Source organism: Arvicola amphibius, chromosome 12 (genome assembly GCF_903992535.2).
Source record: "Arvicola amphibius chromosome 12, mArvAmp1.2, whole genome shotgun sequence".
NCBI lineage: Eukaryota > Metazoa > Chordata > Mammalia > Rodentia > Cricetidae > Arvicola > Arvicola amphibius.
This window is the reverse complement of record NC_052058.2, coordinates 50,082,444-50,097,222: the sequence shown is the minus strand read 5'-3', so window position 1 is coordinate 50,097,222 and position 14,779 is coordinate 50,082,444. Positions and strand designations below refer to the sequence as shown.

The 14,779-nt window shown below is 40.0% G+C and overlaps 1 protein-coding gene across 3 annotated transcripts in view; it reads right to left on the bottom strand.

Moving 5' to 3' along the window:
- Window positions 1–14,779, bottom strand: part of Fhit (fragile histidine triad diadenosine triphosphatase) — a 1,447,725-nt gene that overhangs the window by 291,676 nt on the left and 1,141,270 nt on the right. For all 3 annotated transcript variants that reach the window (XM_038350177.1, XM_038350178.1, XM_038350175.1), the window contains 2 exons: window positions 3,855–4,000; window positions 1,071–1,100 (listed from right to left, as the gene is read on the bottom strand). In XM_038350177.1, coding sequence (XP_038206105.1) covers window positions 1,071–1,100; window positions 3,855–4,000 — 176 coding nt within the window. The remainder of the gene's footprint in view (window positions 1–1,070; window positions 1,101–3,854; window positions 4,001–14,779) is intronic.

Here is a 14,779-nt window from a genome sequence, read left to right as displayed (position 1 = left end):
AATATCTATGCATTGTATTTCAAGAATCAATTTGAAAACAAAGTTACTGATATTGCATCCTCTTTTGGCATCTGAATGTTTGGATGCTTAGCATGGTCAGGGGCATGGATGGAAGCAGAATGTCCCTCAGTTGTGTTCTCTACGTCATGTGTTTGGAGAAATTGGGATCACTCTTTTTATCACTAGGAATTTGCTGGCTTTCCTTTTGAGACAACCACTCACCATGAAAGTCCCCAGATATACTACTTCCTACATACTACAATGGAGCCACGTTCATTTGGTGTGACTTAGTGCCAAGTTACCCTGCTAGTCAAGGCCATCTCTAAAGCCCAAAACTTTATTTCACCATGTGTGGCATCAGCTGTATAGTTTGGTTGGCTTCTTATTTCCACCACAGCAAACACAGTCTTCTCTGTCACTTAAGCATCGAACCCAATGTTTTTGTGAAGTAAGCTGGACTCTTGTTTTATAACCAGCAGGCTCTTTTAGTTCTGTCCTAGAGGCTGTCATAATAAATCCGTCCTTCCTCTCTCGCACACTTCAAAACCATTTTTGAACTCCACTGATCCCATTGAGTTTGAACTTTGATATTTAGTTGCTAGAGAGAAGAGAAATATGTGGTCATGAAGAAAAAACAGGTCAAGGGACCAGGAGGAAAAGGAGGCACCTGACACACAACAATGGCCCCTTCCTGGAGAAGGAATAAGTAAAATTAAATTGTGTGCAGAAGTAGATATACCAGGTGATCTAGTCTGTACAGGACCCGTAAAACCCATAGGAAGTTGTGGCGCCCTGCCCTGTTCTGATTTAGGACTCTTTGATTGGGTTTCTGTTTTAGCATTTTCACAGTAATGATTTTACTACACAGGGTAAATGTCTTGTAAACTAACGAGAAACATACTGTTTGGCACAGTTTATAACGTCAGGATTTATGGTTCCAACGCCGAGGGTGTCTCTGACCTCCAAGATAACAATGAAACAGCAGCGTGCCGCAAATGACTCGTTGTGATTCTTTTATTAGCTCCCATAATCGCCTCTTATTAATTTGTGTGCACATAATAACCACTCACCTTCACAGTCTGTCCAGCTTCAGGACCATCCTAGAAGAAGGAAAAAGAAAGAGAAAGAGTTGAGGTGAGAACTGATGGATGGTATTGCCCGCTTATTCAGAAATACTGCTCATTAATAATTTAGATCCAATTTCATTGTGTGTTAATTTGTAGTAGTCCCATGGGGACCATTCATTCTGAATGTGTGGGACCAGACAGGTCTCCAATTCCTTCTGAGTGAGGAGGTATGTATAAAATGATATGAATTATCAAGCAAGCCACTCCTTTCTACTTTTCATGCTCTTTGCGTTCAGTGATGGCTTTAATCACATTAAAGGTAAGGCCGAAAATGTTTGAGGAGGCAAAGGACCACAGTTTGGCTATCTTTAAATCAGAAATCACTTAATTAATATCTGATTGAATTTCTCCTCTAGAAATCAACAAAGCAAGAAGATGAAGCGTTTAGATGGGCACAATCCTTCCAAGCTCTTGTGACCTTGAGGCAGAAAAGTAGAAGTGATTGTTGGGGATGGACCCTTATCCATGTAACTATCCCCCTCCCCAGATTCTCATGGCCAGCAAGACTATGGCCTACTGTCTTTGTCGTTGCTGAACATGAGCACACAGGCCTAGTCTCCGAATGCCATAGAAAGTAGCTGCTCCAGGGAGAAGGTGGCAAATTTCTCTGCAATAAAAAATTTCCAAATAGAATTACCAGTCTGTGGTTTTGGCTAAATACACCTTTCTGTGAACCTGACCAGTGGGAAGGATTCATGCCCCATTGGTACAAGTCTGATGTGTATATCAAGCCTGTTCAAACCTGAGCCATAACCCATTAGTGGTTTCTGAAGGCAACCCATCGTTTCTAATCAGTGGTCAAGAAGAAAGTTGTTAGAATGTGGACCTTGAATTAAGGTTACTTTATGCAACTCTAGCTCTTTATCTTCATAGGTGCATGTATGTGTGTGTGAGGGCATACACAGAATTGTTACACACACATATATGTTACTGTGAAGTATAATTTTAAAAAGGTTTCACAACATGGCTTATGCAAAATTGCTCTAATTTTACACATAGTCAGACACTATACTAATGAACTATGCTCTGATAACCAATCCTGATACCGCCTGGCAGATGTTCTCATCCATTTCCTTTACCTGGTCTCCTTGGAAACAGCTGGCAATAAAGGTCTGATAAACCTACCCCAAGATGAACTACTGTCTAAAGGTGACTCAAATTGTATTTATAGGGATGCTGAGCTATTCCCAATACAGAGAAAGCAGAATTTGTGTTTCGAGAAAGAGATGAACATTTTTGGTCAAAGACTTCAATATATTGACATTTATAACCTAGTCTATTTGGGGGCCTATGATAAAAAGAACAGGAAAGATTATAAAGATGGTGTGGGGGTTAACAATTGATGGTCATGTGTTTTAGAACCAATTTTAGACATGTCTATCAGGGAGTTTCTAGATTAGAGTGATCAAGGAGGGTAATTCAATGCTAAAAATGGGTAGCAGCATCTCAAAGGCTAGTGACCTGACCTAAATGAAAGGAAGAAAGTAGGTGAGCTGAGCATCAATACTCTTCCTTCTGGGCTACACTGTGGCTATGGTGTGAGCAGCCGCCTCGTATTCCTCCTACTATTTCCCTAATCTCACACTAACTGATGCAGACGGGAAGCGTGCTGGCTCACTAGAGCAGCTGAGGATACAGTCCCTGTACGTGGGAGAAGCCAGTCAACAACGTCTACACACAAGGGCCCTTACACGTGCACAGCTGAGCCTAGCCCTATCCACAGGGATGAGAAGGGGCTCGTGGGGTGTTACTAATTTACTCAGCTCCCAACTGTTGACAGATGTATCACGGACATCCCCCTCTTGACCTGAAGAGTACTAAGCCAAGTTCTACCTGTCGATCTCTGGTGTTTGAAAAATATGTTTTCTTCCATTTGTAGCAGGCCATGCTCAACAACCCCATGTACGAACCTGTGACTTAACACTGCAGTCTGTATTACGTTTAGAGAAAAGTGTGTCCTACATACAAAGAGAAGGCACAGACTTGCTGTCTTGTCATTGCTCTCCCTGGAGCCACAGCAGGACTGAGTCTGTGCATTGTCAGAACATACCACAGAGCAAAAAGCCTTCCCCAACGCTAGTTCCCACGTAAAATCTACTACTGGTTAGTTTTCGTCAACCTGAGACAAAATAGAAAAAAGCTAGAAAGAGAAAACTTTGGCGAGGAATTTCTATCATCAGATTGGCCTGTGAATATGCCTGTGGGGAGATTTTCTAGACTGCCAATTGATTGGGGAGGGTCTGACTACTGTGAGCAGGGCGAGCCCTGGACAGGTGGCCATGACTGTCTAAGAAAGGTAACTGAATGTGAGCCCAGAAGCAAGCTAGTAAGAGTGCTGGCAGTGGTCTCTGCTTCCATTCCTGCCTCCAGGTTGCTAACTTTTAAGCTTTTGTCTTAGTCTGCCTCAATGGCGGGCTTTAGTGTGGAGATGTAAGGCAAATGAACCTTTTCTTCCTCCAAATTGCCTTTGGTTTGTCTTATCCCAACTGAGATGTAAACTAAGTCAAGCCCCTTAAATCTCATCTATGACTTCCACCTACGTTGTAAACAGCACAACAGGTACTTACTGTGATGCCATTCCGTAGACCACCTTGGGGCAGCTGCCTTGGATTAGGGGCATCTTTTTTTTTCTGCGGATCACTAAAACTACTTCTCTGCTAAAACGGCTGGGATACAGAGCTTTGAGAAGAAAGGAAAGAAACATGTCTGAACAACGTGTTTACTCACTTGCATGGAGAAGGTGATGGAGGTCCCCTGGAAATGCTTCTCCACCACTGACCCTACTCTCTGGGTCACTTGGAACAGATCAGCCACTTCATCAGGACGTAGGTCACGGAAGCGCTCCACTGGCCTCAGCGGGCACACGAGGACATCTGCAATCAGGTGGGTTAAGGAAAGTTTGGCTTGCTTTGGGTACTTTCTTAGGGCGTGGTTTATACAGACAGCACTAAGTCCCCTCCGCCTGGGAACTGAACTCTTGAAGACTGAGAAATGAACAAAGAAATAATTAGCAACCAAGAGCTTTAAAAGATGGTTAGTTTACTTTGTGGGAGACACCTTGGTACACAGGAGAATTTAAGAAAAGTCATGGTCATGTGCACGGTGATACCAAAGCTCGCTGTGATAATTGCAGCAGGAGGCAAGATCTATTCTGGGCCATTATCACCTGATTCCCCCATTCTGAGGTTCATCTTCCCCAGTAGCTAAAGACACGGTGATGGAAGAGCAACTGGACCATCTAGGTGGTTTTTTACTAGAACATCATAATAACACTGCCAAGCTTCCTTTTAGAGAAAAGATAGGAACATGGGGAATGTGTGGTAGCAGACTATTTCACTTTTACGGGGCTACTGATCCTCAGAAAAGGTACAGTGAACCTCATCTATAGCTGACTTAGGGTGTGGTTAGCTAGTGTTTTGGGTATAGAGGTGAATCTGTTCCATCTGGACCAAAGGCTGCAGAATTTAAGTCTATTCCTTACATCATGTTAATAAAGTTTGTTGCCTCCTCCTCCCCTTTCAGAGTGAAATATATAAGTATGTGGAAAATAAATGCAGACAGAGTCAGCATTCACTTAATTTCCCTCCCTATGTTGTTCTGTGTTTCTGTCTCTTATTTTTCCCATACCTCTGTTCCTTTTGCTTAGTAATTCTAACCCTCATGCTCATACCCTGGAACATACAAATTTTGTCAAGGCAGGTCTCCGACAGCAGCCATAACATGGGTTCCTTGAATGGATGACTCATAGCCCGAGATATTCCCAGTTAAATATTGAAAGAAAAGTCATCTCTTGTGTCAAAGAAACTGCATCCTACAGGTTAGACAGGGAAACATATTTACATTTCTAATCTGAGAAAATACCCAGGTATAGAGAAGAAGGATTAAAGTTTATCATTTATTGGTAGCAAACTTATAGTTATGATTACATTAATATTCCACATTCCTTTTTGTACGTTAACCTATGGTATATGCATACATACACACATATGTATGAGATATATAGACTTGCCCTTGTGTGAATATATAGATACATACTTTTTGACTTGTGAAGGAGGTGTATCTCAATGGATCCATTGTGAGCTAAAATATCTTTACACAAATTCATGGAATACAGCTAACCTAAGGAATATCAAGGCTTAGCTTAGCCTTTCGTAAACATTAGCCCACAGATGGAAAGCATTATCTAAGTTTTCAAATATAGTACTGAAAATCATATGTAATTGACTGGCTAGATTGGAGTGTTTTCCTACTATTGTACCTGAGAAATGAATGTCAACCCACTATACTCGGGGATTGACATAACGCATACACTATTTGTTCACTTTCCAGACACTTGCTAGAGAAAACAAAACTGTTAATTTTTCTTTAAATGTATCCCCCTGCCCCGCCCCTTTTCTTGTTTTAAGAAAGCATGCTTCTGCCTGGAGCCAAGCAGCACGGGACCTCATAAAACTGCAGTCCAGCAATTGCAAGTCTCACCAGAATACAAAGTGCTTTAACCCATCACACTGTTGGACTCAAGCCCTTAGGGACAGGACATAGAGCTCAGCTTGGTAGGCCTGGTTTTTATATGAGATGGGGCGGGGAGAGAGGTAAACAGATGAAATTTGGCTTAAATTCTGGGAATTCACATCCACAGTAAACCAGGAAAGGGGCTATTTGTTAATCTGAGTCCATTTTTCAAGGGAAGAAGGGTGGCTCCACCCACCGGCCATCTGATACTAACAAAGATAATCACCCTTCTTTAGCAGGGCTGTTTGATTATCCTGGGTCAATGAAACACTTAGAAATGAAGAATTTGCTTTGTTTTTCCTTTAGTAGATTGCCAGCCTCAACTTCCACATGGTTGTTTTCTATTTGGTAAGAGGGACCTTTCCCATTTTCTTCCTCCCTACTTTTTCCAACATGGATTATTCGAAAATTTCACACAATACACCCCGATTACACTAATGTCCCATTTCTCTCAGGTTCATGCATAAATAAAATAAACCAAGTACAATTTGTGTTGCCCATATACTACTGGACCACGGTCAAATCCCAGTGGCTAGCCCCTTAAAGATAGGGGCACCATTTCCCATGCCCCTATCAGAAGTCATTCATTGTGAACCTCCCTTTCCTAGTCCTTCTGTAAACACATTGGATGTTCATCTTTCTTTCGATCCTCAAACATACTAGGCTCCTTCCCTCCCAATCCAGGGCAGCTTTACTCCAACTCTGTCATCCTCCCATTCCTGCTTCCTTCCCATCATTCAGATTTCGGTTCCACAGTCATTTCCTCAAAGAATTTTACAATACACATTTTTTTTATTCCTATCTTATTAACCTATTTCAATTCTTCTTATAACCCTGGTCACCAGTTGTTACTGTTCTTGACTGGTCTCATAGGAAGAATGACTTGGTCTTGGTTATTGTTCATTGGTGTCTCAAACTCCAGAGACATTCCATACTGTCAAAGTGCATAGATAAATGATAACCATGCACTCATATCAGCCACCACTGAGTTCTAAGAGCTTGACTAACCACAGGTGATATTAATGTAATATCTAGCTTTATATATAAGAGAGGGATAATACACTGACTTTTTTCTTTAAATCAAGGACATTTTTTAAAACATGAATCATGATTAGAACTAATGTTTAGTGCTAATTTACATAAAAAATAATTAAACTTATTTTTATGTAAACTAGTACTATATGAGCCCAAAGGAAATATAATTATGACAGTAAGATATTTTAGAAATCCTCTTAGAAGTAGACAGAAATGGTTTACAGAAGTGATTTGTTTCTACTGGGAGTCTTGGACAATCTGTGTCTATATAAATGCTGCTTCATATTATGATTATGAAATGTCATTCTACTGGTCCGCGAGGTAGCGCAGCGATTTATTTCTTTCCTAAAATGTTTGAGGCCTATGAGTTCATATCTAGCACTTGAAAAGAATAAACGTAGTTCATATATTCACTTATACTGAACCCCAGTAATATATGTGCACTATTAAACTTTGGCCATAACATAAAAGAGATAATTGCTCTTATCTTCTTTCCAGCCCAAAAGGCAAGACAGGTATGGATAACCTCAGTAAAGAAAGAAGCACAGATATAAGCAAAGAAAGGTTGAGAACAATAGAGAAGAGCCTGTGCTGGGACTCTGGATGCCAAGATGGATAGGAGAGAAAGAGGATTTTGCAGAGTCTGCACTCTAGCATCCCATGTTATCATAGGCTGTGAGCAGATCACTGCAACAAGACCCAAACACACTGCTATGGACCGTGCAGGAGGCTAAACCTAGCTCTGTTTTGGGTGTTAGATAAACTTCTCTGTCTGCTTTCTAAGAGTACTGCCCCTCGAAAATCAGAAGAAAGATGTCTTTGGAAATAGTCTAATAATTTAAATATAGATTCGGAGAAATATGCAGGGCATTCTTCCTGGGGGCAGAATCACTGTCCTATTTATGTACTCCTATCTACTTAACCTTTCTAATGAGCCCATAAAACACTATTATAACTCTAGTCTTGAAGTGCTAAATTATGGCTTACAGAAAAGAAACTTGCCAACACAGTCTAACCAAAACAGGATTATAATGAGAATCAATTCCCAACTCTGCCTAATTCTGCAGACCATGTCAGTGAGAGCAGCGCTATGATAGTATCCTGCTTAGAGTTCCATGTTTCAGGTTTGGACCTGACCGTCACTGAAGGTATGACTTATATCCCTAGATATAAGTCATTATATCCTTACAGAAGAGGAAGAAATGGTAGAAGGGAGATATTGTGCACAACTGCTCAGGCTAGAGGCACACAGCTTTAGATGAAGAAAACAGTACAGAAGGATAATTCCACAATGCAGAGAGAGTTTCTGAGATAATGGTGGATATGAAAAACAGTTAACGCACTTAACAATTAACATACAGCTCCAGCCCTTTCATAATTTTGATTCTGAAATAAGGTCTTGTTAAGTGACTTAAATGGGTTGCAAGCCTTGTGGATTTCTGGCCTCAGCTTCCTGAGTAAGTGTGAATAGAGTTGTGTACCATCAGTCAGAGTCTCTTATAGATGCTTTAAGTTATCATTAATGTCACTTGGAAGAACATCATGCCTTTTTAAAGACAAGAATCAATGCATTTGGTTTAAATAGCACACTCAAAGAGCTTTGAAACAAAGTAAATTCTATTCCCTTGGCAATGTAGGTACTTCAGTGAATTTTCAAATTGCAAAGTAGAACTGTTAACTTCAAATTTAATAAATATGGTTCCATGCTAAAATGAAGGAGTGTAGAATGGTGATGGTTTGGATGACATCTTTCTCCCTTGATTACTACCATAGCATTGCAGTTACTCAATGAAGAATTCATGGTGCACTTGGTAAGTAGAGACATGAATGGTAGTCATGTAGTTTAAAACAAATGGAATACCTAGACTCTGATCAACTGAGGAGAGTATGATGAAGCCCACGATACAGCTCTATACAGGGTTGGGTAATTTTTTCACGTGTATCTATTAGCTCCTCTGTTATCCTAGGAAAGCCTTGGGTCAAAGATAATATAAGGTCATGGTCATGTGGACAATAGCAAGGTAAATTTATGTAATTAGAGCTCTTTGATTCACCCTCAACCTTAAATGTGGCACTCAGTGCTCAAAGGTGAGAATTATATTCATAAAGAAAGCAAAGGGGACTTCAAATAAAGCTTAAATGGCAGGGGAATGTGTATCGACTTTGCATTCGGGCATAGCCTTTGGCTTAAATTTCACATATATTTTCTGTGAATTTTCAACACAAAGGATTGATGTGGGCTGGCATCACATTGTGAAAAATATGTTGTATATTAAACTACTCAGATGCGAAAGAAGTAAACAGTATCAGTAGGAGAAAAAAACAGCAAAGACATTGTTTGTTGGTCCTACTGTCTTATTTAGGGTTATTGTTGCTGTGAAAAAGACCACAACAACTTTTACAAAGAAAACATTTAATTTATGTGGCTTGCATACACTTTAGAGGTCAGTCCATTATCATCATGGCAGGACACAGCAGTGTGCAGGCAGACATGGTCTGAAGAAGTAGCTTAGAGTCCTCCATTTTGCAGGCAATAAAAAGTAGACTAAGGTAGTGGGTGGGGCTTGGGCATATATGAGATCTCAGAGCTCACCTCCACAGTGACACAATTCCTCCAACGAAGCCATAGCTACTTCAACAAAGTCAAACCTCCTAACAATGCCATTCCCTGTGAGTTTATGCAGGCCAATTACATACAAAATACTACATTCTCCTCACTGGTCCCAGTAATCTTGTAACAATATTATAATACACAATTCATTGCAATCCAACTTCAAAAGTCCCCATAGTCTATCACAGTCTCAACAATGTTTTAAAGTCCAAAGTTCAAAGTCTCCTGAGATTCGTGTAATCTCTTAACTTTAATCCCTATAAAGTCAAAATCAAGAAGCAGATCACATACTTCCAACATATAACAGCACAGGATATAAATTATTATTCCAAAACATAGGGAAGGGAACACAGTGAGGAAATAGTGAACCAAAGCAAGACCAAAAATCAGCTGGGCAAATTCCAAACTCTGCTTCTTCATGTCTAATGTAAAAATAATCTTCAAACCTCCAACTCCATTCAGCTTTGTTGACCACAATACACTTCTTTCTCTTGGGCTGGTTCTACTCCCTGTGGGCAGCTGTCCTTGGCAAGTATCCCATGACTCTGGCATCTCTATATTTGAGGTCTCCAAGGCAATTTAGGCTTCAACTTCACATGTTCATGCAATGGCCTCCCTAGGCCTCCATTCAGGGACATCCCTGACACTTGCCGGACCTCAGGGACTTTCCTTAGTCTCGGGGGAAATTCTATAACCCACTTCTTCTCTCCTTAATTCTAGAACCACATGGCCAAAGCTGTTAAGTTCTGCTGCTTACTGAGTCAGGAAGATAGCCCCCTCATTCAATCACATCTTCATCATCTTCGATCCATATTTTCTATGGTTTCTTCACTGTCTAAACTTGACTGTCCTGAAACTGCATCTCTAGACCAGGCAGGCCTCAAACTCAGAGATCTGCCACCCTCAGCTTTACCAAAGCTAGGATTAAAGGCATGTACCATCATACTCGGCTCTATGCTTCTCTTTAATACCTTTACACAGTTGGAAATTTTGTTGGTTAAGATCTTGCCCTGAGGTCACCACTCCCTTTATTCCATTTCTTAATCCATTTATCTCTTGAACGAACATGGGATTTAGTGCTGTTCTACTTCCTGGTGTCCCTTTTTCAATATGTGTATTTTGTATTTTTATTTGCTCAGCTTGGTTCTTTTTATTATAAATCTTCATCAGAGTTAACACTAATAACTACACAACATAGTCTATATTAAGCTGTTCTGTGATTTCCTCTGCCAAAGAAATTAATACAAAACTCTTCATTTTAGCCTCAGGCAGTCTTTTGGACAAGGGCAAAAAACAGCCACATTCTTCACTAAAGTACCACAAGATCAGTCTCTAGGCCACATACTCACATTCTTCTCTGAAACCTCTTGTTCCCCACAGTTCAAATCATTCTCAGTGACATTGTCGTCTATACGTCTACTAGTATGACACACTAAGCAGTTCTTAAAGCATTCCACTGTTTTTCCAAGCCCAAAGTTCCAAAGTCCAATTCCTTCTAACAAAAACCTGGACAGGCCTATCACAGCAATACCCCAATCCATAGCAGCAACTTATGTCTTAGTGAGGGTTTCTATTACTATGCAAAGATATCATGACCATGTCAACTCTTATAAAGGATAACATGTAAATTTGGCAGCTCACTTTACAGTTCAGAGGTTCCATCCAATATCATCAGAGGTGGGGCATGTGTGCATCCAGGAAGACATGGTGCTGGATAGTTAGCTGACTGTCCTACATCTTCCAAGAAACGGGAAGTTGACTGAGACACTGGTGATATCCCGAGCACAGAAAACCTCAAAGCCCACCTCCACAGTGACATACTTCCTCTAACAAGGTCACACCCACTCTAACAGAGTCACAGCTCCTAAAAATGCCACCCCCTATGAGCTTATGGGGGCCAATTCCATTCAAACTACTAAATCTAGTGGCAATCAGTAACTCTTGGAGCATTATTATTATTATTATTATTATTATTATTATTATTATTATTATTACAACCACTTCTCTGTTACCAGATTTGGAAGTTGATGATCAAAATGTTCAAATGAATGTTGGAGTTATTAAGTGAAACTCTTGGGGGGAGGCACAAAGCATAGTGGCTCACTGCATCTCAATGCCACCCTAGAATATGTAGATCTCCATATATGCATTGTACTCCTTATTACAGTGCTACAAATACTAGTTCCATGATACATTTCTTTATACAAATTTCTTGTAGTCTATTAAGACTGTAAAACACTGGATATAATGTAATTTATCTTTCCTCAACCTCATCAGGATATTTAATGCCTAGTGTGAATTATGTCCTTCCAAAAGAAATTGTACTCAGCAGTATTTCTCAAATTTGCATAACTATAAAATTATAATTATCATTTTACTAACTTAAAAAATGTGTGTATGTGTGCGTGCATGTGTGTGTGCTTGTGTGCATGCATGTGTTCATGTGTTTGTTTGCATGTGCATGTTGTGGGAAGGCAGGTTTTCCAGTACCATTGTGTATATGTGGAGGTCAGAAGACAAGTGTTAGGAGTCATTTCTTGTATTTTTTCCTTGGGTCAATCCCAGGAAGTTAGGCTACAGGGCAATTGCTTCTATCTGCTGAGCTATCCGCCACTCAAACTTGTTGTTTAGTTAATTACAGAAATCTATGTAGGACAAATGATATAGAGGATATTCTTCAGCAGTCGCCAACATCATTATTTAAAAGAGAGACATCTGGAGTTCTCCGGGCTTAAAACACAACTTGAAATTTGGGCATGATGACTCACGCTTATAATCCCAGCATAGAAGAGTCTGAGGCTGGAGCTCCAGGAGAGCCTGAGCCTATATAAGGAGATCCTATCAATCATCAATCAATACCACAGAATATATATCTTTTAAGTCATGTAGATGAGAGAGGAGGAGAGAGAACATTCTGCTAAGAGGTAGAGTATTAAAATATTATCACATGAGATATGATTGTCATTAGGAATGTTGGTCAAACATTTTGATTTACCAAGTCTGGATCCTGGTAGTTGAGTAATACCCTAGGACTTTAGGTTTAAGTATCAACAGCAAAATGATACGCATCATTTCCAGGCCTCAGTCCCAATTCCCAGTAGGAAGGCTCTAGAACTTCCTTTCCCACTTTGAGACAACTAGCCATGCTGTGCCAGGGTGGGACTGCCCTAGAAGTCTAGGGCCTGGGAGACTGGTCAGTATATGACACACTTCTTGTCACAACGCCTAGACAATGTTTATTACTACATAGTTTTATCTCTTTTCTTAGCTCCATCCAACTTGTAGTAGCTTCTTAGGGAGCTGTAGTCAGGAGGTTTCTGAGGCCCAGCTAGGGATCAGGAGGGAAGAATAGGGGGTGTGTTAGTTTTGACTGTCATGAGGGAGGCAAGAATATCAGTGCACATATGAAGGACCTGACATTCTTCAATGATAAAGCAATAAAACTACTTTTTCAAGGACTCCCTTTTCTCCTTTCTTAATGATATAGAAGTCATTTCTGGGTCTCACAGTGGCTCTGAGTAACCATTATGGAAATCTATTATTATTGTTATTGTGCTACAGATAGACAGAAGGAACTGTGATTTAGATAATTCTCATTAAGAGAGTTCTGGAAAAGAAGATGGACTGTCACTCAAATGTATCTGTCCATCATACATAAAGACAAGAATGGGACATACGAAATATGAAAATGCTATAAAAATGCTCTCAGGAGCTCTGAGTTGGAGGCATGCTGAGACTGAAGAACTATCACACACATGACAGCTGAACGTTTTAAGAATCATCCCTAATGAGAAAAATTTTAATAACCACAGTTAATATTTAGTGTGAAAACCATATCTAAAATGCTATAAATAGGTTTTTACATGAAAGATGGATCAGAGAGTAATACTAAAAATGCATAATTACTGGAGCTCTTCTAAAAATAAAACATGGAATAACCTGACATGTATACAGAACTATCAGCATCACTAGTGAGCTAGGAATGATTCCCTGAGCATCCAAGCTCATAGAATGTCAGAGCAAAGTTAGACACCTCCCCCCAATTCTAGCACTCCCCAGAGATATTCCAGAGAGAGCTTCATTATATCCAGAGAAGTATCTGGATTTGAATTTTAGGATTCTTTTTTTCATTCTTTTCAAGAGCCATTTTGCATTAGGTCTTCAGAAGCCACCCTACCCATACCACCTAAAGACGATGATCTGATAAGCATGAACATGGAAGAAGAGAGAAAAGGAGAGGCCCAAAGGTAAGAGGTTCAAAGTTTTGGGCGGAGATGATAGCCAAGATTTCCTAGAACTGGAGAAATAGCTCAAATAAAGACGGACGCAGCTACCATTCTTAGTTCCATACACTGAGCTACACAAAGGGGTTCAGTTACAATTTGTTCAAAGATAAATGTAGCCTGTTTGTTGCTATTCTTGGAAAGAAAAACTTTTTATGAATATTTAAATTGTTTTGTTGTGTGTATGCATAGAATGTATACATACAATATATGTACATGTTCTATAAATGCAGATATATACATAACATGGAACCTTTGAAGCTCAGAGGGCAATCTCTGAGGTCAGTCCTCTCCTTCCACTTCTTTGGGGCAGGATCCAATAGTCTTACCACCAAATAAACCAGACTTGCTGGCCCAGGACCTAGGGATTTCTCCTGTTTCTGCCTTCTGTATTGCTGTAGGGGTGCTGGAATTACAGAAGTGAGGTACCATAGCAAGTTTTACCCAGGTCTTGGGAATCTCAAGTCAGTTTTCATACTTACATAGTAAGCAGTTTTTCAACTGAGCCACACTCCCTGCAAATAATATTTTCTTCAGGAGCATGAGGTTTCTTATGAAATCAACGAAAAGTCAAGACTCCACTTATTTAAATTTAAGTAACAAATTGTAAATGTATTCAACCCCAAAACAAAAAAATTATAGATCTCAGTTCTGTATTGCTGTGGAATAATCCTATGGCATTCTGTGTAGATGTGTTGATCTCATTGGTTTAATAAAAAAAAAAAGAGTTAACTGGCCTATAGATAGGCAGGAAGAGTTAGGCAGGAGAGCCAGACTGAGAGAACAGTGGGAGAAGAAGTATAGAATGATTTCTAATTGGTCTTAACAATAAAAACACGGAGTCACTAGTCAGATGAAGAGAAAGCAGGACATGTACAAGATGTATATGTGCGTATACATATATGTGTGTGTGTGTGTGTGTGTGTGTGTATTCCCCATCTGTCTAAATTCCAGACAATGACCCAGAAAAAGGCAAAGAATACATGCAAATGAATTTTTTCTTCTTTCTTTTTCATAGTACTGAGGACTGAACCTGGGGCTTTGTACATCCTTGCCAAGTGCTCTACCACAATGTTCTATCTTCAGTCTCCTGACTTATTTTGAGATAAGAACTTATAGTTCAGGCTTGCCTGCAGCTATGCAACCCACGTGGCCCTGTCTGTCTTCCTTGCTATACTCCTCTAACACCCTCTTGGATATTGGGATTACTT